Source organism: Brachionichthys hirsutus, chromosome 10, assembly GCF_040956055.1.
Source record: "Brachionichthys hirsutus isolate HB-005 chromosome 10, CSIRO-AGI_Bhir_v1, whole genome shotgun sequence".
Classification (NCBI taxonomy): domain Eukaryota; kingdom Metazoa; phylum Chordata; class Actinopteri; order Lophiiformes; family Brachionichthyidae; genus Brachionichthys; species Brachionichthys hirsutus.
Genome location: NC_090906.1, coordinates 6326788 through 6348925, shown reverse-complemented (window position 1 = coordinate 6348925; position 22138 = coordinate 6326788). Strand labels below are relative to the sequence as shown.

Here is a 22138-nt window from a genome sequence, read left to right as displayed (position 1 = left end):
CATCTATGATAAGAAGCGCCTGGATGAGAGGGAGACACAGAAATACATTCGGCAGCTGGTGCTGGCCGTCGAGCACCTGCACAGGGCGGGCGTGGTACACAGGTAAATATTTATAACACAGTGGTCTCCGGTTTTAAAGCCGAATCGGTGTAGATCTTGATGGTTTGCTCGCCGGAGCTCAGACAGATTTGCGATGCGAATGGGGGGGAAATCTGGCTCAAAGATTATGGAGTCACACATGATTCTCTCTCAAATTGCAGGTGAAGTTCTTATTGTGAAAGCGGCTATCAATCCATCACTATTAATATATTTCTGCATTGTTTCCTAGAGAATTCTAGGAAGGTCGTAAAAAGTAAAAATAGATTTAAACAGCAGCTGGATTTCCACGCATTGAGCACGGAAACGAGGCGTTCCAGTACATTCCTCCACACACATTTTAAAGTTTAGCAATTATTTTAAATAGTTTTATAAAAACATAGTTATGTTTTAAATATTTGATTATGGGAAATAAAAAATCGAAACTAATTTTATGAGATTTAATTTACTTTTCACGAAACTTCTCCTGGGAACATTTGCTTCTTTGTTGCTGAGCGCATGGGAACCTTATAACAGGAATTCTAAGATAGAGACGGGATACGGAGGCACACAATAGACCATGAAAATCTACCAGCATGAGCCGTACTGGGAGGGGTATGGGCTTGGTGCTTGGGGGGCCTGACTTCTCCTGCTTTAGTGCTTTTGCATCGTGGCGCTCAAGGGTCATTTAAGGTAAATACTGACACTGTGACCATTTTGACGCTGACATTTTCTCCTCTCTTCCTTGTCCAACAGGGATTTGAAGATAGAAAACCTTCTTTTGGATGAGCAGGACAACATTAAGCTCATCGGTAACTCATCTATAATTTTTTTTCCATTTGTTTCTTTTCCCTGGCAAATCTGTACAATCAATTCTTCCATAAATAAACACAATTCAGCGTTCAAGAAATCTCATATTCACATACAAGTTACTGTAGTATAGAAGTAAAAGATTTTCACAGTTGGAGCGGATCATGCAGCGACTAATGTCCCACATGTGGTGAGGCGTTAAGAGCAATTAACTATCCCATAGAAACCCTAGTGCTAATCTGCGTCTGTTTGTGTCGCGGATGAGCTGAAAATACAGCGATAAACCCCAGAAACACTCACCTCGCCTCGTCTGTGCCTTTAGATTTTGGCCTCAGTAACTGCGCTGGCATCTTGGGCTATCGGACCCGTTCAGCACCCAGTGTGGAAGTCCTGCCTACGCCGCCCCGGAGCTGCTCTCCAGGAAGAAGTACGGGCCAAAGGTGGATGTCTGGTCCATGTGAGTGCCTCTTTTTTTCATGTCATCAGTTGTCAAATATCATCTTAATTAAAAAAAATATCTCCATGTATTTCATTCCTGCAGCGGCGTGAACATGTATGCGATGTTAACCGGGACGCTCCCGTTCACCGTGGAGCCCTTCAGTCTCCGAGCCCTGCACCAGAAGATGGTGGACAAGGAGATGAACCCTCTTCCCCCGTCACTCTGCACAGGTATAGATTCAAATGGTTAAGGCATTTTATTAGCAATTACGTGCAGTTATTCTTTGATAATGCTTCTTAATTTAAAAAAAAAAAAAATGCAAATCAGAATTCCTGAGGGATGTTTCATAATTGGAACGTTTCTGACGGAAACAGCTGGTGGCGGTGCGATAAACAACAAATAAATGAATGAATTTATGTTTTTATTTGAGTTGCTTTTATTCTAAGGAATGAGTGATATTCCTGAAGAAAGACATGGAAAATGTGTGAAGTGGTAGACGGCGTGGAAATATTTATTCTCGACCTCACTTTCTCAGCTGCCATCTGTCTTCTGAAGAAGCTTCTTGAGCCCGATCCCAACAAGCGTCCGAATATCCACCAGGTAATGGCCGATTCCTGGCTACAGCTGGCCAACAAGAACACGGGAGCGCCGTACCTCAACAGGTAGAAGCACCCGGACGCTCTTTACGCCCCGAGCTTGTAGTCGTATTCAACCGTTTTTAGATTGACACTTTTAACAAAATTGGAAGTGATTTTGTCATGAAGTTAAACGCATCGGCCTTCTCTTTGGCGTCAAGGATCCACATTGAGGAAATCAACCACACGGTGTTGCTGCATATGACTGAGAAGATGAGCTACAAGCACAGCGAGGTGCTGAGCGCCGTCCTCACTAATCGCGCCTGCCACACTCTCGCCGTTTACTTTCTCCTCAACAAGAAGATGAAGAGACTCTCTAAGGAGTACAGGGTAAGGGCTGACACTGGTAGAAAGTGATTCTTGATGGCACGCCGGTGCATTTGTACGCACGCCTGCAAAGGGGTTTCCAAGGATGAGCGCGATGAATGTGGTTAATAGAAGTTTTTTTTCTGTGCGTCTAGGAGATGAAGTTCCAGGAGACAAAGAAAGGGGAGAAGCAGAAAAGTGAATACTTCCAGACGCAATGGAGGAAGCACGTCGACAAGCTCACCATCCCCCCCAAGCAGGCGCCGGCGTACCTGGCTGTCGGCAAGGGCCCCAGCAAGAAGAAGCACAGAACAGGTAAGGAGTCATGTGCAGCTCATGACATTGATTTCAAGAAATGTGCAAAAAGTGTTGATATAAGTGTCAAAACACATTTATTTTAGAAAGACTACAATTCTTCTTTTCCTCTTCAGGTCTTCTGCGAGCCATTACTGGAGGGCATCGCAATTCACCTCTGGCCCCTCCCGGCACAGTCGCCTCTTCCTCAATGGAGTATCTCGAGATCCAACCTGTCTTTCACAACACTCCTCAACAACGGCGGCGCTTGGCCACGCTCCCGCCCGTTAACACGAGTCCAGAACACAACATACCCGCCCCGCCAGCGCCGTCACCGATCGGCATGCATTCCTTCGGCTCGCTCTCTAAGGCTGAGCAAATTGAAGACACCCCAACGTCCCCTTGGTACAAGCTGACCAATGGGACTTTGTCCCCGCCCCGCCACGTCTCCGCTTTCCAACCAGACTCCTCTTATTTAAAGAAGGCCACGATCCCCAGTCCCCCCGTCCTCATTGTCAATCCACAGCCAAAGAAGAGCATCTCGTCAGACTGGGGCGGTTCTTCCGACACCAGCGGCAGCCCACCCAGCACCATTGGAAGCCCACCATGCAGCTCCGCTTTCAGCCCTCCGAAGTCGGCCTTTAGTCCGCTCAACCCCACCTCGGCATTCAGTCCTCCCTGCAGCAGCAGCAGCAGCGATCCCGACAGCCCGACCCACCGCAGCAAGTTCCCCTCTATGGGAATCGGACAGATCCTAAAGAAGAAGGTCCAGCTGCAGCCGTTTAGCTTCCGGCCAGAACAAGTCATCGAAGAAGTCGTTTCCCCGCCTCCCTACCCGATGCAGACCCTCCTTTGTGCTTCAGGTGCACTCAAGACCCTCTGCTGAGGGACACAAGATGAGACGGACTGAACTCGAGGCCCCTGCAACACTTTGTTAACGTCTTCCAGAGCGGCCTTTTGCACCATCGGACCCTTTATTGTGACTGAGCCACTTTTCATGTCTTGTACCACTCTTATTGAACCCTGAGGGATGATTGAGCCACACTGTGTCCTCAAGTGGGCGTGGCCTATCTTGTAATATGAGCCTGAAGAACAAGGTGTACACACACAAAAACCTCACTGTATTATACACTGATATAAGGTATACTCTCTAATGTAATTATGCTGTAACTGGCTACTCATTGAGCAGCAATCTGATTCACACCAGCGCTCAGACCGCCCCCCCCTCCCCGACCCAGTCCCTGATTACCTGTATAAGTGTCTCTGTTAAAACTGTCTAAGATGCTCACTGACTTCCAGCCGGCTGGCGCCGTCTCCTTAGTCCCGACTGGGCGAAGAAGTTCACTGCACTGACCTTAAAAGCCAAAAACTATCGTCGCAGCATTTACCGTCTTTTACCTCACTGCATTATCCACACGTTTAAATGCTGTTTAAAAGCAGTGGGCACGCTGGAGTGGATTTTACCACAGTGTTGCAAGTGTCTGAGCGTCCGTGCCGTTAGGAACAGCAAACACACCGAGATAGAAGTAGTACTCGCTCACATACTCATAAACTATCGCTCTACACTGATAGTAATTCACAGCGATGACTTTTTTATATACACAAGTGTTTCCGTCGCCTGTTTTATTACGTGGGAAAACCGCAAGCCGTCTGAGTTACGTCTTATAGGAAGTTCTGATTGTCTGTCAGTTTTTTGAATAAAATGTAAAAGATAAAAAATAGAGCAACAAAAGCCTTATGACGCCGATCAGCCTCGCCAAAGGCTGAAGAGTGGAAGGTGGGCAGAACTGCTACTGCAGTCGTGTAACCTCCGTGAAAGTAACTCGAGTCCTTTCGTCTTAATGCTGTAGTTTGTGCAATAGTCTTACGTGTTTACTGCAACGACGAGTATTTGCCAAGAGCTCCCCTGAGAGCGCCGTGACAAATTGTGCTTGTAAATAACGGTGCGACTCCCGCGTTCCTTCTGTGCCGTTTCTTTACGGAGGGGTTCTGATATTTTGTGTCGTCGCCTCGTTGATCTTCCTGACCCGACAAGAAGGTTTTTTTTATGGGCACACAAGGCTTCTCACTGTTACGACTCTGGAAAGTCTCTTCCTGTCAAAATGAAAAAAAGTTGCATGCAATGTTTCGCAAGTGGAATTTTACTGTTAATATTTCTGAATTTATGTCTTTGTAATTTATTTTGGTTGTTACTGAGATTGATACAGATTTTTTTGTCAGGGGGGTTTGTAAGATTTTGTAATGAAGGTTTTGGTTTGGGGGGTGAAGAGATTTCTATGCTGTATAAAGTATTTTAAATATTTATACTGAACCCATTATGTGTCTGCCTTGTCCTTCAAATGCACCTGTTGACTGTCTGGTTTAGTTTGAGCCAGCAGACAATTTTCAATTTCACTGAAAAAAAAAAAAGATCATATAGAATATACTTAAATGAACATAATTCTACAATAAATGCAGAATTCATTTGCGTGTACTCTACATGGAGTCCGAAGTATGTTGTTTATTGAAGCGCTCAGATCCAGGGTGAATAAATGAAGAGCCGTTTCTATGCCGTGAAGGAACGCGGCTTAACCTCAATGTACCACGAGTCTCACGTTCCTGAAAACCCATGAAGGTGAAGGATCCCAAGGACACACACACACACACACACACACACACCCTCCCTCCTCACAGCCGCACAGACATTAATCTACTGGGCTGCGGCTCCCACATCCCCATCATAAACCTCTTTGGGTCACACTGCCCTGACGAGACAAAGAAGGGAGGGAAGGGGGGGTGCTCAGAGCTCTGTGATAAACGCATACAGGACAACACAAACAAGGCTGCCTGATTAAAATCGGCATGGCTAAGCTGATAAAAGCCGAGGGGCAAGCGTGGCTCGAAAATGCTTTAGACCCAGAGCCCTTTGTTTATCCGAGGCCGGAGGACAGTTAGTCATAAATCCCCGGCTTGTTTGGTGAGAACAACAGGCTGGGAATAAAGCACAGCGCTCAGCGAGGGCGTGGACAGGTGCTGCCGGTACCTGGCAGTCAACGCACGCACAAAAACACATTTATTGCTTCACTATTTCGTTATTAATCTATGTGTAAAAAAAATAATTCACTAAACCAACATCCACCCCACCGTCCGGCCAATGTTTTGCTATGAGAATAATTATTTTAATCTTAATTATTCTCAATCTACTGGACTGTTTTATCACAAATCTCTCGTCAATGTCTGTCTTCATTGCCCATTGAATGGCCCTCCCAGCCAGAACTCCTCTTTTGGTCACCCCACTGTCCCAGAACTAAGAACCCCCTCCACACCATCAGCGGTGCAGAAACCAGCTCTTCCCCCGATCCCCTGGATAACATATCAAAGACGACAGTGTCGAGCTTCAGAGGTTTCAGTGATCTGCATGCACAGACGTGTGTTGCGGAGGCTCGGCACAGGGAGGTGGGACCCGATACGTCTCCGCAATATTCTCAGTCATTTAAATTTGAGTAATCGTAGCAATTGTCATGTGAAATAAAATCATCTGTATCCTTTCCCTTGAGGTAAAACGTCTGTAATGTTGCTTTGATGCATACAAAATGGAATATAAGGCAGTTTTATTCAGATATTGTACATCTTTAAATATATCAAAGCAAGGAACAGCTCAAATTTTGAGCTCTTATGAAGAGGCAATCCATTATGACACACTGATATACATGCATGATGCTGAGAGTGGCATGACTCTTAAAGCTTAAATGTCAGTATAGTTTAGTGCGGACATTGTCTTTGTGAGTTTTATTAAATGAGCTCAAAGGAGGGAATACTTCTGTAGAAAGTCCAGATGCAGAGACGGAATCTGGCCACAAGGGACAAAGAGAGAGGAGATCAGCATCGTTTCATGCAACATGCAGGTTCTCCCGCGTAGCGTAAGCGTGAAGCTTACAGACAGCAGAGCTGATGTTCTGGAGCGAGAACATCACGCCCATGTCGACGATAGAGGTCTCCAGCTGCAAAGCCCCCCATGACGCTTCCTCATATGCTGAAACAATGTGGTGAGGAAGCCACAGAATTTGGTGCGTATGATATACAAGCACCACGTGGAGACGTGTTGCGTTCACAGACAACCTGTGGGATGAACTCATTACCTGCTTTTAACCAAAATTATGAGGCTTTAATGTTGAATCCCTTCTGAACACAAGGCCAACCCGACTACTTGCTGCTCAGCAGGGCTTTATTTCTGTCAAACTGTCCAGGCTTAGATGCTGATGACACTAATCCTGTTTTCAGCCCCCCCTTCTCCTCATAGAAACACACATGGGCACTTACACGAGGGTGTCACACACACACACACACACACACACACACACACACAGCAGCAGGACGAGCCTTTGTGTCTGAGGGAAACAGGCGGAACCTGCTACGGTGACAAATGCTGGCTTGCTCGCCTGCCCACAAACACAAAAACACACACCGCACAACACCGAATATCCTGTTTCAGTTTAACAGAACTCCCCCCCAAGCAGCTCTCACACACAGAGGGCAATAACCCGGCAGAGCCCGGCGTACACAAAGATAAACAAGCAGCTGTTTCTAATGAAGCAGGAGGCGCTGAGCGCTCAGAGGGGATTTGGGTTATTCTGTCTGACGAGTCTCTGACTGGCCAGACACTGAGTTTGATCACAGGAACAGATGAAGGTGATTAATGGGAGAAGGATGCAGCCTATCGGAGGGTTTGTGCTTTCACTCTAGAGGTGTTGCTGTTCATTTTGGGGGCTGGGCTAAGTTTCCCAAATGCACTTGACACCGAGATCACCTTACGTCCACTGATTCCGGAGATTACTATGGGAAATGTAGCCACCCAGAGGAAGGGGTTTTTACTGACTGACCTCCAGTCAGCACAAGACAAAGAGGAGACCAATCTGTCTTCATGACTTTAGGTCGAAAAAGATGTTCTTAAAGAAGATGGCAACTGATGATGCTGAGATCAACCGAGTTAAAGGTTCAGACAGGGTCTCAGTGAAATGTGATGATGATGATGATGAATATATTTATTAGATAGAATGTTAGAGTACAAATACAGTCAAACATCCTGTCTAAGAGGAGCATTTCAAAGCCCTTGCGGTCTTGTTTCCGTTGAAAGTCCTTAGTACATAAATCATCGACATTTAACAATACCAATAAAACTAATATTAAATTACTAATATTAATGTGTTATTCCTACAGACATATTGAGGATATAATCATTTGAAAATTGATTGAATATACTATATCGTTTTAGGCACCATGTAAATAAATTGAGAAAAATATTAGATAAAATGATTTGGGGTTTTTTTTACTGAAATTTGACCACGAAAAAGTGGTCACAAAAACCTGGTCACTTTATTCCAAATCTAAAAATGGAACTGAATGATAACTAGAGAGTGGGGGGGGGGGGGGGGGGGGGGGTCTTGAATCATTTCATTTGAGGGAAAACAACAAATATGTTTTGTAAGTTGGCGCACAGGTGGCACTCCTTGAAATATTTTCTCTCTCAAAAACAAGATCAGGCATTCAATCAAAAGAGCGCAGCTCCACCAATAGGAATTCAGTGTCTGTGGCAACAGCAGCATCAGCGCGAGCTGCCATTGGTGCGGCGCTTCACACAGGAAGGGCTGCGATTGGCCGACAGCGCTCCAAGGCTTCATTGCCTCCATGGCAACATTGCTTCCTTATTGCTCAAGGAAGGTGAAAAGGAGGGAAAGAGGGGAGGCGACTCTCGCTCAGACACCACCGCTGCATTATTCATCCTCTGTAGTGTGTGTGTGTGTGTGTGTGTAACCCACTGACTGACGCGTGTTTGTGCTTCTATGTTGGTGTTGGTTGAGGACGTAACGATTGGCTGAGAGTTCAGGGGTGAAACCGGTGCAATGATTGCATCCAGCAGTGCAACGGCGTCGATATGCAAAACAGCTCGAAGAGCCCAGAGGCCATTCTGTGAACCGTTCAGCGACGCTCGCTCCAAAAAGCCGCTGCTCTTTCAGCCCGATGACCCTAAACGGAACAAACAAACAAACAAACAAACAGGGAGACAGACGCGTCTGTCAGGTGTAACGGCAAACGTGGACGGCAGGCAGGCCGAGCTGCAACTCATCTAAAAAGCAAACAACAAAACCACGAGGCTTGTTTGTTGTTGTTTTGATGCCCCCCCCCCCCCCCCCCCCAGCAGTCAGGGAGGGGAGAATTAGAGGAAGGCGGGAGAAAGAGGTGCAAGGGTGGGGTTATGAGAGAAAAACATTACACATGGATTAGAGGGGGGGGGGGGGGGGTCATTCATGACTCCTCCCACACGTAGGCGTCTGAGCATGAACGGGATAACGTCTGTCGACAGGCACGCCGGCCAGCGAGCTGGCTGGCTGGCTGTTCCTCCGGTGGTGAGCGCGATGACGAGATGGCAACAGGCACTCAGCATAGCTCGTGCTGGAGTTGCCATGGCAACCTGCCCCTGGATACAGAGTGCTGGTTGGCCGTTTTTCTAACTGTTGTTGTGCTGTGAGGCTGATGAAGGGCAGTGTGTGCGCCGAGCTTTCCCCACCTCGTTGGAAAGTGTTGATTGGAGGTCTGTTGGTAAACAAACACTCCTTTAATATATGACCCCCCCCCCCGCGCATCCCAAAAACCCTTGAAGGCTGCTGTTTAACTCTTAAATCCGAGGTGCACCTCTAATTACAGACGGAGCAGGATGAGCCTCTCGTTTCAGACAAGTTCAATGCACAAAGTGAAAGAAACAGAAATGTAAAAAGGAAAAGAAGATCCGCCCCCATTTGCTTTAATCCTCGGTGTTACCCCCCCCCCCCCCCCCAATAAAGAAACACATTATCAGGCAATTTGTTTTAATGCGTCGAAACAGTTAAGCACTTTGATAAACAAGAAGCTTGTGCAACCGTGAACACAAAAACTAACAAACTAGAAATTCAATCAAATAACAAACGTTTGATGTAAACAGCTGAGACCTGCTTTACGTTAGAACAGCTGAGAGGCATGCAGGTAACATTAGACAACGTGTGTTCATCGTTTTAACGGTGGAAACATCGTCTCGGTTCACATCAACACAAACGGAAACGTGTCCAGGAATCCTTTCAGGCTTCGCACAAAGAAGAGGACGAAGGAGAGGAAAGAGTGGCCTCCGGCGCCCAGATCAATAAGAGGCATTGTGCTGAGCGTGCAGCTTTGCCTGATTAAATCCTGCACAAATAAACATTGTGCAGGTAGCGAACGCTCGCTCTGCCCCGAGCGGTTCAGAGGAGGTGGTGCGCCGAGCCACAGGAGCGGAGCTGCCAACATGATTGATTACGAGCGCTGCAAGTCTTTGTTCCGCCGCTGGTAAGCGGGACGAAGGCGAGGGGAAGGCGTCGTTCACGCGGGCGGAGGTGTTTACGCACAAGGTGAGAGTAGGACAAGGCGTGCAACTGATCTAATGTAGACGACAGGACATTTGAATGTGAAGGCAGCGACGAGGGACAAGGTTATTTCGCCCCCAGGGCAAAGGACCCACCCAGACAAAATGGCGTCCATTATTGCCACGGGCTAATCGCGTTGCTCCTGAAGGCCGGCTTCAATTTCCTCCAGCTTGAGTGCCATGGACATGACCAGCATCTTCATCTGGAAGGTTTGGGGACAGGCGAGAGAGGTTGGGATTATTAAGAGGAAGAGGAGGGGCGGAGAAAGTGCGTTGAGATTGATGATGGAAGATGAAACAAAGGGGGGGGGAAATGGACAGGTGGGAAAAGAAAGGAGAAGCAGGAAGCAGCGGGAGACAAGAGGGGGCATAAAGGTAATTGGAAAATGGGGAAGAGAGAGAGAGAGAGAAAACCAAGTGGGGAAGTGGTCAGGGAGGGATGGGTGTGAGGGAGGGGAGACAGGTCAGTGTACAACCTGAAACAACTGTCTGCGAGTCCGACAGACAGACAGACAGTTGACGGCGGCAGGACGGACATTCATCAGACACAGCATAGCAAGGACAAAGGACGCGAGTGAGGCCGGGTGTCCGTTTAAGACAATCCCAAATCATTTCCATTTGACAAAACAGTAACGGCTGCAGCCACGGTTAGTTTATAAAATGTCAGAGGACAGTAAAATGTTTCAACATCCCAAGCCGACCTCCGCAAAAACATCTGGATTTCTAAATGAGGAAAAACAGCATATCGAGAGGTGGAAGGAAGGAACCAGCGACCGGCTTAATATGGGAGAGAAACCATCACCAGATTGTTGAGTCGTTTGCTGTCAATAAAGTAACCATGAATCAACTCACAAAATGCAGAATATATATATATATATATATATATATATATATATAAATGATCTTAACACAAGCAACGGTGCAAAAAAAATCAGGATAAATTAAATATCTAAATGTGGCAAAATACTAATTTTAATCAAAGTGATATACGAAAAGTATTTTCATGGACATCAGAAACTATCTGTTCGATACAGACCTTTCTAAAAACAACTCGGGTTTTTAGAAAGGCTGTTTCACACTAATTGCGTGTACTTAAATCCGAAAGCTGTAAAAACACAGCTGACGGTAAGACGGATGACTCATCCCTGAAACGCCCTCAAGCCCCGAAAAAAAAAGATAAAACAAAGCAACAATCCAATGAGTCGAAAACGGCTCACGATGAAAACGTGAAAAACGCACAAACTAATTTACACGATCCCTGTGTGGCATCTCAGTGAGACTGTTGTTCATCCAAGCCAAAGGGGAAGCAACGTCATCGTCACGGTAGGCTAAACGGTGACTAACGTTAAACCTCAGGACACACTGCCCTCGAGCGCCCTTTGTCCGATAGACGCGCGGTGTAGCGACATTACGGAAGTCGTAGGAGTCCGAGAAATCAACAGAGTGTTCATTGTGGAGCACGATTCATTCCATTAGTCACAAACACTCGGGTAGATTTCAACGTGACAGGCAAGATCCCTGACACGGTGAATAGTCTGACACTGGAGATTGGACAGACACCGCCTGCAATGTGTGTGTTCTTCTCTTTATTTTTAACATAATTCAGCCGTCAGCAGCAGGAACTGTAACCACGGCCACACTTTAAACAAGCCTCATATACATTCAGCTATAGTGACATGGACGCTTCACAATCAAAACATGTTTTCCCTCAGTTAAAAGATTCCTCAACATGCTCTCCAGCACATCTATTGTCTGAGGTATGAAAAAGGACTTCTGGAACGCAGCTGCGTCACTACCGCCACCTGGTGGCCAGTCGGTGGTTTTTTTTTTTCTTTAGACAAAGGAAACGCTCCAATAATTATGGAGAAAATAAATACAGTATTCCATGGAAAACATGAGTAAGTAGTGAATAAGAATTAAAATAAGAATAAGGAAAAAAAATATATATGTTTTTTAATTTACAGAAAAACATCAACATAAATGGATTGAGATGTTAAAATTGAAATATGCTTATTTAAATGAGAAGGCATAAAAAAAAAATATCTTGTAGGGATTTACAAAAAGAGATGAGGTAATGTCTGATACGACCTCTGCCCATCAGAGCAGAACAAACCCGATGTCATCGGTAGCACACAGCTAATCAATGAGCGAGAACCGCTCTAAATCAAGGTGACCCAACCCAGAGCTGAACTGTCTACCATCAACTTCACGGCTCAAGAGTTAACATTTAAAAACCGGGCATTTTACAGCGAATTGCCGTGTCGTACTTTTACTATTCTGCCCAGCAGAAGATACACTTTGTCTGGCAGCAACACACAAAGAACAGCAGCAGCAGTAAATTACCTCTGTCAGCTGTTCTTCAACAGCGCCTCTGTACTCCAGCGTGACCGGCTGCTCTTTGGGGCCCTCTGCTGCCAACTTCTGCGTTGCAGAGCCCAGCACATAGCTGGAGAACATTGAAAGCAGAGCATCAGAGTGTAAAATGCTGCTCTGGGAATACGCACATGTGTAATTATTGAAATTCTTAATTAATTATATTATAATAGGGTTTTTTTTTTTAAAAAGGGGATGACATAATTTTCTCAAATAACGTTCAAAGCAGAGTAATCAAAGTCCGAGGGTACGTCGTTACTCTCGTGTGAGCACAATCGAAATGGCTAAAATGACACGGAACAAATGTCGACAGCAACACACCTTTCGATGTCCGCGACATTCAAACAGAATGTAAATCTCTTGTGATCCAGTTTCTTAGGTGTGGAGGCGTAAACCATGCCAAGCAAAGAGTGGCAGCTTCGACAGAACAGATCCAGGATCAGACTACAGAGAAAAAAGGACAACAGTTTTAATTTAAAAATATATATACATGTATAAAAATGAAGCTACTTTAGCAAGTAACCAAAATGAGAAGACTCGTGTAATAGAGTAAAACAAAATTAAGGATTATAACATTTACGGTTATTTTTTGCGTGCAGTGAAATACAGTTTAGATAGATTACTGATAACGCGGGACTGACGTTGGACAATGAAGAACATATAGTTTATTCAATACATATAAATATATGCATGTATTTTTTTCCAAGTATACGAATTGGTGTATTTGTATATAGTTTTCACGGGACACGTCATCCACCGCTCATTAGGGCTGCCTTACCAGAGAGAGCGTTTGCACACTTCGTGCATGCGCGTTTCCTTTCCGATCACAACGTTGTCAGTGACCCCTGAGAACAAAACAGCAGCACGGCATTAAACCGGCAACCTTCTCAACCTTCCCGAAGATACGTGTGCAAACGCAAGTGTACTAGACTTCTGTCCATCAGCCAACACGCTAAAAAAAACATCCTGCATCCTTTCACATCAGCTCTTCAAAGGTTTATTACATACCAAACCATAGAAGCATTGCAGGCCCCAATGGGGCGATGTAGGGGCGCTCCTAGGATCCAAACATCTTTATATTTCTAAACTATTTATTTGAGTCTTTACAGTCTGGGTCGAAACACCAGAGTTGGATTTCTAACCAAACCGAGGCTGGCCTGGAGGCTTTAAATCGGTGACACTAATACGATCTTTAATAATTTTAAAGTTAAGTTTCGTTTGATCGACAACAAACATTAAACTTCAACAACATTTATTCGCAGGCCGTAATAGTAATAAGATCATAAATTAATATTTCCACAATGTGTGGAGCTGGACTTAAAAAAATATATATATCATTATTAATCCTTATTTAGTACGACTGAGTCGGGACATTACGGGTATTTGTTTCGGTTGAAGGAGCAGCGCCGCCCCGTGGAGAACACGTGACGTCACAGAACGCATCGTTCGAGTCGTTTCACGCCACACACCTTTTTGTCTGACTACATTTTACGGTGATTTTTTTTTTCGAAATCATTTCATCGCTCTTCGTTCTAATTTGAGCACCAAAGTAAAACTGATCGATAATATAAAGCCCAGACTTACGCTTCAATCTTATTTGATTTTCCCCATCTTCACTTCCGTCCCAGGACATTGTATCTCCGACGGGCAACTTGCACTTCCCGCAAATAAAGACCACAAGTCCGTCGTCAACGTCTTCCTCCTCCTCCTCCTCCTCCTCATGGCCAAACAACTTATCTTCGACGATAGAGGAGTGCACGTTGGACGCTTCGAAAGTTGAATTCATCCTGTTCCGTAGCCATTTTGTTGACGGTCCTCTGGCCGCCATTTCTCCCAGTGAATTCAAGACAAGCTATTCGAAATCGCGCGGCTAATAAGATCACAGAGTAAAACTTCCGGCGAGAGTACAAGATGGTTACTTCTCAGTACTTCCGTTTTCGCCGAAAGCCGAAAATCTTCGTAAATGTTTTTTTTTTTTAATGTGCACAAGAAATCAACCACATCTTATTACGACGAGTGCTAATAATTTATGTAACAATGAATCGCGAGTTAGTAAAAAAAAGGACATAAATGTTTGACGATTAAAATCAGTTGAGATGAAAAATGAGTCTATGATCGTTGACATTTTTAAACTGAAGAACAATGAATATAATTTTGACGTCATGCGTCACTGTCTCGACGAAAGTAGAAATGCAAGTCATAGTTTATTTATTTGCAGAGATGTATTTATTTTCTAATTCATATGGGAATTGCTTCAAAAATCATATGTTTTTATTTAATATGTTTAGTAGCAGTAGCACAGTTTGTAGGCCAACTTGAAAGAATTCTACACTAATATTTATCTTTTTAACTTTATTTAAAATTTGGAGCGGTATCTGTGACGGAAGTAGGTTGTTCTTGTCACGTTGTTCTCATTGGTTCCGATGCCGGAAGTCATTGGCAATATTTATTTTTTAGGGAGGCGGGAGTTCTGAAAGCAAAAGAAGACATTATCGGCTGTTTCTTGAGCATATCCGACTGTCTAACTATTCTACGCGGCGGGTGAATTCCACCGCCATGTGCGAAAAGCTCAGCAAGGTAATATTTAGCTAACGTGGCTGTGAGTGGACGCCATGATTCCCTCTCGCTCCGCGATTCACCCCGCAGTCTCCCGTCTTTGCTCAGGTGAACAGCTGGCTCGGCTCCGTGTTCGGAGATCAGCCGGTGCCACACTTCGAGCTGAACACAACAACGGTGGACATTTTGTACCAGCTGGCGCAGTCCAGTGAAGTCCGCTGCAGCGACACGGCGTTACTGATCGAAGACCTTAAGCAGAAAGCATCCGAATACGCCATTGAAGGTGAGTGCAGGCCACATACGTCATCACAACTAGTGTTTACAGTATTTAGGTTTTAGAGATCACATCTGATCTGGCTCCGCCCCTGAGGTTAAGCATATGAAGTGCAATTCTTTTTTTTTTTAGCTGCAGATTCCATGTTTTTTTTACACGCATCACTTATTTTAGTTCGGTTAAATCTCAGACAACACTTCCAATAGTTCACATCAGAAAGCCTTTTTTTCAGATTCCTCAGCTGTGTTTTCCACGATCTCAGGCGCTCACCTCCGGGATGTCCTCCTGCAAGGTGCCGGCTTGTCCTTCGCGAGCTTGTCGAGGCCCGCTTCCGAATACTCGTCTGCTTTGGTGGACGTCGCCATGGTGCTCGGCGTTAAGGACACGTCTCTGAGCAGGTAGACCGTCATTATCGTCTTATTTCCTGTTACGATTCCCCCCCCCCCCCCTGATGAGGCGTCTCTCGTCTAGTATTATGCCGGCAGTAAACAACCTCACCGACGAACTTCTGGGAGCCGAGAAGTCCAGCAGGAAACTCGAGGGGGAACTCAAGGCCCTCAGAAAGAGACTTGGAACGACCTTGCTGCTGCGGAGCAGCTTGCAAGAGTAAGAGCGCACGAGCAGAAGCCGCCGCCGCCAAAAACTAGGCCAACAGTCCCGGACTGTGGGCAGTGACCGAATGTGTTCTGGTAGGGACATCAACAGAACGGGTAAATCTCAGGCCGTGGAGGGCGCTAAAGCAGAGGAGAGGCTGCTCAACATGGACTTTGTCACCGCGAAGGCTAAAGAGCTCAGCGCGAGACGGGAGCGAGCAGAGGTGCGTTCATGAGATCGGCTGCTAGCCCAGCGGGCCCGGCGCTTGTTCGGACTCCACGTCACCGTCTGGTTGATTCTCTCGTCTCACAGGCTCAACTCGTAGCCAGGAACATGGACAAGTCGGTCAGCCACCCGGCGGTCGTGCAGCTCTCCGAGGTCATTTCAGCACTCGAGAACCGTCGGTAACACAAGCGTGGCATTTCTGTTTTCAGAATCACCTTCTCTTTCTCCCCCCCCCCTCCTTCTGTAGGAAATCGCCACATTGAAACAAGAAATAATCCCCTTGAAGAAGAAACTGGATCCCTACATGGACTTGAGCCCAGTACGTTTTCGCTTTCGCTTTGATATCGAACGCTTTCACGCGATGAAAAGTTCCGTTTTACGTTTATGTTTTGTCAAGCGTTCGCGTTTTAGCATTCGTAAAGTTCGCCTTTCACTTCTCTGTATTTGGCATCATGAAATGTTCTTTTTTTTTTTATCTCCTCACCCAATCCAGAGCCCATCGCTCGCTCAAGTGAAGATAGAAGAAGCAAAGCGAGAATTGGTGGGTGTCGGCGTGTGTCAGCGAACGATGGAACGAGGCGCGGTCGCTTACTTCTTATTCTGACGCTGTTGTTTCCTCAATTACAGGCTGCAATCGATTCCCAGCTTGAGGCGAATATGGATTTCAAGTGAAGATTTTTAAAATGTTAAAAATGTCTTTCCTGTTTTTGAAAAATAATAAACTATTTCCTCTGTAGCAGCTGTTTGTTCCTTTTTTTTAAAATCCCGTTCTGAAAGGGATTTGGAGGATTTTTTTTATTTTTTTTATGCAAACTTGTTTTTATACCTTTCTCCTGTTTTTGTTACTCGGCTTCTGAATTCTTGAAAATAACTTAACATATTTAGATTTCTGAACAAGTTAAGTCTCAGTAGAGCAGAAAATCGTGCTCCTTTGAACTTGTTCAGTTTATCTCCTCTTCCTGTTTGCTGCAAGGCGTCAGCGACACTAATCAGATGTTTAGACTTTAGTTTCTCGTCTGTGCCTTCTAATCAACGGGTTGTTTTTTCTCCCACAACGAAGCTGCAGGAGAAGCACGTGTTATTATGAGTGTCGTAGCGCTGACCTGAGGATTGAACGGTTGTCCATATTTCACTGGGCAGATCAATTGATCAAACGTAACTTATTTTGCATCCTTCAATCCCATTTAGTTCAAGGTGCTTTAAAAAATGTCAAGAGACAAAGTCTCTGAATTTGGAAATAATATTAAATGTATTTATTCAGCACTTGAGACAAAATGTTAAGTGGAAATTTACAGATACACATTAGAAATAAGGAATTGTAATTTTTGAAGATCAACATTTTTTTGGCAATGCATTTCTTACATTGAATGCGCCATATAAATGAATTGATTTGATGGTTATTAAACTGAAATAAGATCATGAAACAGCAACGAAACAAAGGAGGAGTGATGTTAACGTCAGGATGTAATAAATTAAACTGATCCTCAACATGAGTGATTATATCAAATAAAACATATGTGGCGTTGGGCATATGGGGCCAAACGGTCCGACCTTTGCCGACAACGCCACTTTAGGACTTGCAACCTAAAGACCTATTTAATTTGTTCCGTTGGTCCCCAGCTCGTTTTAGCGGGTTTCCCCCCCCCCCAATCAGTGGTAAATGGGCCACAGGTGCTCCCTCCCACACCTGCCTGCCTAATTACATCCCATCCGGTTACATATAGATAGATATTGCACCTAATTCTAAAATACAGGCTGTCTGGTGATATGAATATGCATTCATATTAAAAAAACAGTAAAATGAAAGAAACGCTTGGATGTTTTTGTTATAAAAGTATTTTTTAGATATCACTTGTGACGTCACACTCGCGTTAAGCATTTTGCCTTAATCCTAAGGGAAACTCTACTCCGCCGGGCTGGGGGAACGGAAAGCCTCCTGGTCGTGCGTCACACCGGAGAGCGCGTCGCTCCTCTTCCCTTCAAAATACTTCTCCCCGCCACGCCCACTCCGCGCCACGCCGCTCAGCTGTTGATGAAAGCCGCCCGTGGTTTCCACACGCGTTTATTCACAAATCAGCGGGTTCGGGCGGCAGGAACTTCAGACAGGGGTTCGCGCTGCGCGTCGGAGCGGAGCAACCGGTTGAACTACTTGTTGCGCAGCCGCTATTTCCAACCCCCCCGTGCCGTGGGCCGCCACGGAGGGAGGAGATACACGCGTCGGGTATGTGGTGGTCGTTTTTCTTATTGAGCGAATCCTCTGAATAATCCGACTTCTTTCTACATCTCCATATCCCGTAAGCCCGGAGGAGGATTTGGGTTCTCCTGAACATGGTCCCAGAGACGCGGGATGCGCGTCATGAGCCGGACGCGTCCTTGCCTCGGACGCGCCTGGAGCCGCAGCCTCTTCTATCTGACTTTACTGCTATGGACGAGACGCATGAACGGATTGGCTGACTTTTCAAGTAGGATGATGATGATGATGATGATGATGATGCATAGAGAGGGGGAAGTGTTGTTTTAAGATGATGCCTGATTTAAATAGATCAGCTGTTCTTTTTTTTCACATTACCCACCATTTGTGATAAAGATTTTTTATATATATTTTTTAACATAAAGTGGACCAACAAGTAAACACATCTCAAGATCAAGAACTAACTTAGTACAAATCAGAAGTAATTTAATCACAGCATGCAAGGAAGTAGGTCGTATTGGGTTGAATGTCAGTGAGGAGGTTTCACCGCCCAGGCCAGGTGATGGGGAGGGGGGGGTCAGGGCAACAGGAGACAGCGGAAGCTCCAAATACACCCATTAAACATGAAACCATAGATGAAGTCGGGGAAAAGTCAGAATAATGTTTCAATGCTAAAAAGTAAAGATTAAAATATATTCCGCTTGTTTTATGTATTGCTGTTTTTAACCCTTTCAGGCGCCGCTCCATCCTTCCCATGTTTCAAACAGATTTCTGTTCCGCTTGGGTCGGGCCTCTTCAAGCAGCACATTGGGGAACGTCCCCCCCCCCCCCCCATGACGGCTAAATCCGGCGTAACCTGCGTGAACGCTCCCTCTAATGCAGCGGTTTGTGTTGCGTAACAGACTACCTGTCCCGGATCATCACCGGCCAGTCTGCCCACGCGTGTGACGGACAGCCTCTGCGACTGAGCTGCCCACGCCACTCCACCATCTCCGTCCAGTCGGCCTTCTACGGCAGCGGCGGGGCCAAGCTGTGCGGAGCGGACCCCCCGCCCAGAACCCACAACCACACTTGTTCAGCTGTCACTGCTCTGCAGGTGCGTCTCACGGCAGGTTTTCACGTGTGAGGGGGGGGGGGGAGGGGGGGGTGTTGAACTATCCGCTGGTGTTTGCTGTGCAGAAGCTGCTGTCCGAGTGTCAGAGTCACAGAGCGTGCCGGCTTCCTGTTCACCGGCGGCTGTTTGGGGAGGATCCCTGTCCCGGCACGGCTAAATACCTCCATGTGAACTACAAGTGTAAACCCAGTGAGTTCTAACCCCCCCCCCCCCCCCCCCCTTGAAGCGATCCCCACCTCCGCCGTCCCTTTCACCTCTTCAACATCTTCGTTGCTCTTTTCCTCCCAGCTGAACACAAAAGGCACGTGGCGTGCGACGGGGGAGCGATGGTCCTCCGCTGTAAGCCCCCCCGGGTCCTGATCATCTACGCAGCTGCCTACGGGAGGAGTCTGGCTCAGACGGACACCTGCCCCTCGCACCTGGTGAGACCGCCCCCGTTCGGTGAGCCATGGGATACCCGGCGTTCTCGCGTGGTCGCAGCGTTTACTTAAGCTGACACTGAGACTCTGTGATAGGTTGGTTCCGTGTCCTAAAGCTGAGCACACACACACACACACACACACACACACACACACACAGTGACTGACTCATTTTCTTTGCTGTTCCCCTGCAGAGTGTCTGAACCACGATGCCGTACACTTGGTGTCCAAGGCCTGCCACAGCAAACAGAAGTGCATTGTTGCTGTTGGCAACCAGACCTTTCGGGACCCCTGCTTTCCAGGAACCAGGAAGTACCTCAGTGTGCTCTACTCTTGTGGTAGGACACGTTCTGCTTCCTCACAAATTCAAAACAGGAAACAGGCTTACACGGCGATCTGTTTTTGTTTGCGTTTAAGTCAACTTTTGCCGTTTCCCCACGGTGGATTCTTATTTGCTATCAGCCACCGACGGCTCTTATCACACTCGGCATCAAGGTAGCACAGAATAAGACCGGGAGCTGAGATTTGCGAGGCCGAGACTGGCATCCTGGTGAACTTCCTGCAATTGGTGCAGGTGGCATCGAGGTCCCGCAGCGACGTTGTTCATGTTCCAGGATGTTTGACTTCGGCTCTGGGTTGGAGTCTGTTAACAATGTCAGTTAACCTTGAAAGAGAGAGTGTGTGTGTGTGTGTGTGTGTGTGTTCCCGCAGCATTCTAAAGTGTTCTGCTTTGCTTCCATTAGTACCACAGACACTACTGAGGGAGGCAGACCCTCACATGTTCAGCTCCACTTCACACCCCACTGTCGACACAGAGACAGGTAACCATGACAAATATTTGTTGCAATCTCCTTTTTAATTTTTTTTTTTTTTTTTTTTTAAATGATCTCACATAAATATTGCTGATCTATGCAGCAGGTCCCGGAGGATCAGACCTGGAGGAGCCTTTCTCCAAAGGGACAAAACGTCCGGTCAACTCGGGCGCTGTGATGAGCAACTCTCTCCTGGTCTACGCCTACATCAAAGGTGAGCACTGTTCACCGTTTATTTGTAGTTTAACGCATTTGATCCCCGTTTCTCTAACCTCCTCCCTTCTGATTGGACTCAGAGCATCCAGAAATGGCAGGGCTGCTGTTCTTCTCCAGCGTGTGCGTCGGCCTCCTGCTGACGCTGATGGCCGTGTCGATCCGAGTGACCTGCAGAGGGTGCCGGCGCAGGAACCACGGCGTCGCGCCCAAAGCTCGAGGCCGGACGGCGAGCTACGAAGAGGAAGATGAAGATGACAGTGAAGACGATGACAAAGAGGGAACGGAGAGCTCTCTAATCTCAGCCACGGACAAGAAGGCGACCGGTGACTGGGAGGAGGCGACTTACACGACGAGCGAGGCAGCGGAACGGGCCGAGAGGATCGAACGCAGGGAGATGATCATGCAGGAGATATGGATGAACTCCTACCTGAACGGAAGCTCATGTTAGATGCTGATCATTACCTACGTATTGTTTTGGGGGTTCTGCAGGAGATTTTAGAAGCAGAAAATGTTTATTTACCAAAGCTGTTCATGCATTCTGCTCTTTTTGCATAGATGCTCAGTCTGTGAATAATTTAATGTTTGGGATGAACTGCAGCACAATTTATTGTTTTTAAAAGCATCCACAGGCTGAGCTTTGATTGAGGTCAGGAAAAGCGACCTTTTTAAAAACTAGGATGAAACCCCAGAAGGAAAACTAGAGGACGGAGCATTATTCCAGGATGTTCAGATTGGGACTGTAAATATAGGAACGAGAGTTATGAATTTAAAGATGGACATTCATTAAGAGAACGGCTCCAGGAGAAACTCCCAACAATTTATCCAATGAGATAAATAAGGGTCGATCCGACTAACCTCTTCACCACATGCATCTGGGGAGGCCAGAAAAGAGGACTGACTCTACAAACACAAGCACAGCAGGAGGAGCAAGGTTAGGGTTCAACATTTTAAACTAGAAAAGCACTCAGAGAGCATAGACCTCCGCCAAGCAGCTCATTGCTCTCGAAATTAGATTTACACCATCCACATGCATGGGGATCTGGATCATCAGCAAAAGGTTCTACATTTTTCTGGTATCTTTATACACCGACCATGAAAAGTAAAAGTGAATCAGAGTTGATTTGTATTTTTAACAGATTTTTGAAGCCATAAATGTCGTTAAACTCCATTCTGGATCCGATCCAGATGAAATTTGGTGGCGAGATAGAGACCCCCCACCCTACACGACTGTGTCAAATTCCATAAACATTGGTCGAGGAGGTCGGTGGGACAGCTGCTCCAAGGAAGCTTGGCTTTATTCAGGACTGAGTTTATTACAGCTGATTACCGGTATGTGAAATATGCTGCTCTGGCAGCAGATAGAGAACAAAATGCAATTGTCTGCGTTTTGGTGCCAT

At 46.2% G+C, this 22138-nt stretch overlaps 4 protein-coding genes across 5 annotated transcripts in view; 3 read left to right on the top strand and 1 right to left on the bottom strand.

Annotated features, from left to right (window-relative positions):
• Positions 1 to 3445, top strand: part of hunk (hormonally up-regulated Neu-associated kinase) — a 5783-nt gene extending 2338 nt beyond the window's left edge. The window contains 9 exon segments of the mRNA XM_068744300.1: positions 5 to 102; positions 832 to 887; positions 1208 to 1243; positions 1246 to 1342; positions 1427 to 1554; positions 1860 to 1986; positions 2121 to 2289; positions 2421 to 2580; positions 2697 to 3445. Of these exon segments, the coding sequence (XP_068600401.1) occupies positions 5 to 102; positions 832 to 887; positions 1208 to 1243; positions 1246 to 1342; positions 1427 to 1554; positions 1860 to 1986; positions 2121 to 2289; positions 2421 to 2580; positions 2697 to 3445 (1620 nt within the window).
• Positions 3446 to 10095: 6650 nt separating this feature from the next.
• On the bottom strand, positions 10096 to 14168 carry mis18a (MIS18 kinetochore protein A). The gene is made up of 5 exons (XM_068745002.1): positions 13925 to 14168; positions 13119 to 13185; positions 12662 to 12784; positions 12311 to 12413; positions 10096 to 10170 (listed from the first exon to the last, which is right to left on the bottom strand). The coding sequence occupies exons 1-5, from the start codon at positions 14166 to 14168 to the stop codon at positions 10096 to 10098; spliced, it is 612 nt and encodes a 203-aa protein (XP_068601103.1).
• A 603-nt stretch (positions 14169 to 14771) lies between these two features.
• haus1 (HAUS augmin-like complex, subunit 1) lies at positions 14772 to 16722 on the top strand. 2 transcript variants are annotated; one of them, XM_068744914.1, is made up of 9 exons: positions 14772 to 14917; positions 15005 to 15179; positions 15433 to 15568; positions 15642 to 15776; positions 15864 to 15987; positions 16077 to 16142; positions 16237 to 16308; positions 16483 to 16530; positions 16617 to 16722. In XM_068744914.1, exons 1-9 carry the CDS (start codon positions 14897 to 14899, stop codon positions 16659 to 16661), a joined length of 822 nt encoding a protein of 273 aa, XP_068601015.1. In that variant the 5' UTR covers positions 14772 to 14896; the 3' UTR covers positions 16662 to 16722. The 2 variants fall into 2 exon arrangements, with proteins under 2 accessions (XP_068601015.1, XP_068601016.1); XM_068744915.1 differs by having other exon boundaries at positions 14987 to 15179.
• Positions 16723 to 18333: 1611 nt separating this feature from the next.
• Positions 18334 to 21189, top strand: eva1c (eva-1 homolog C (C. elegans)). The gene is made up of 8 exons (XM_068744170.1): positions 18334 to 18451; positions 19083 to 19276; positions 19360 to 19483; positions 19583 to 19735; positions 19908 to 20051; positions 20457 to 20534; positions 20629 to 20739; positions 20822 to 21189. Exons 1-8 carry the CDS (start codon positions 18337 to 18339, stop codon positions 21187 to 21189), a joined length of 1287 nt encoding a protein of 428 aa, XP_068600271.1. The 5' UTR covers positions 18334 to 18336.
• The last annotated feature ends 949 nt before the right edge of the window (positions 21190 to 22138 follow it).

Bases quoted from the DNA above. Each gene is read 5' to 3' on its own strand.
- mis18a (XM_068745002.1), bottom strand. From the start codon at position 14,168: ATGGCGGCCAGAGGACCGTCAACAAAATGGCTACGGAACAGGATGAAT. The intron at 12,785-13,118 runs GTAAGGCAGCCC...TTTTCTCTGTAG, and splicing joins GTGTGCAAACGCTCTCTCTG to TCTGATCCTGGATCTGTTCT. The intron at 12,414-12,661 runs GTGTGTTGCTGT...AATGTTCTCCAG, and splicing joins AATGTCGCGGACATCGAAAG to CTATGTGCTGGGCTCTGCAA.
- haus1 (XM_068744915.1), top strand. From the start codon at position 14,897: ATGTGCGAAAAGCTCAGCAAG. The intron at 15,180-15,432 runs GTGAGTGCAGGC...CCACGATCTCAG, and splicing joins ATCCGAATACGCCATTGAAG to GCGCTCACCTCCGGGATGTC. The intron at 16,531-16,616 runs GTGGGTGTCGGC...CCTCAATTACAG, and splicing joins AAGAAGCAAAGCGAGAATTG to GCTGCAATCGATTCCCAGCT.
- eva1c (XM_068744170.1), top strand. From the start codon at position 18,337: ATGCGCGTCATGAGCCGGACGCGTCCTTGCCTCGGACGCGCCTGGAGC. The intron at 18,452-19,082 runs GTAGGATGATGA...GTTGCGTAACAG, and splicing joins CGGATTGGCTGACTTTTCAA to ACTACCTGTCCCGGATCATC. The intron at 19,736-19,907 runs GTGAGCCATGGG...GTTCCCCTGCAG, and splicing joins GGTGAGACCGCCCCCGTTCG to AGTGTCTGAACCACGATGCC.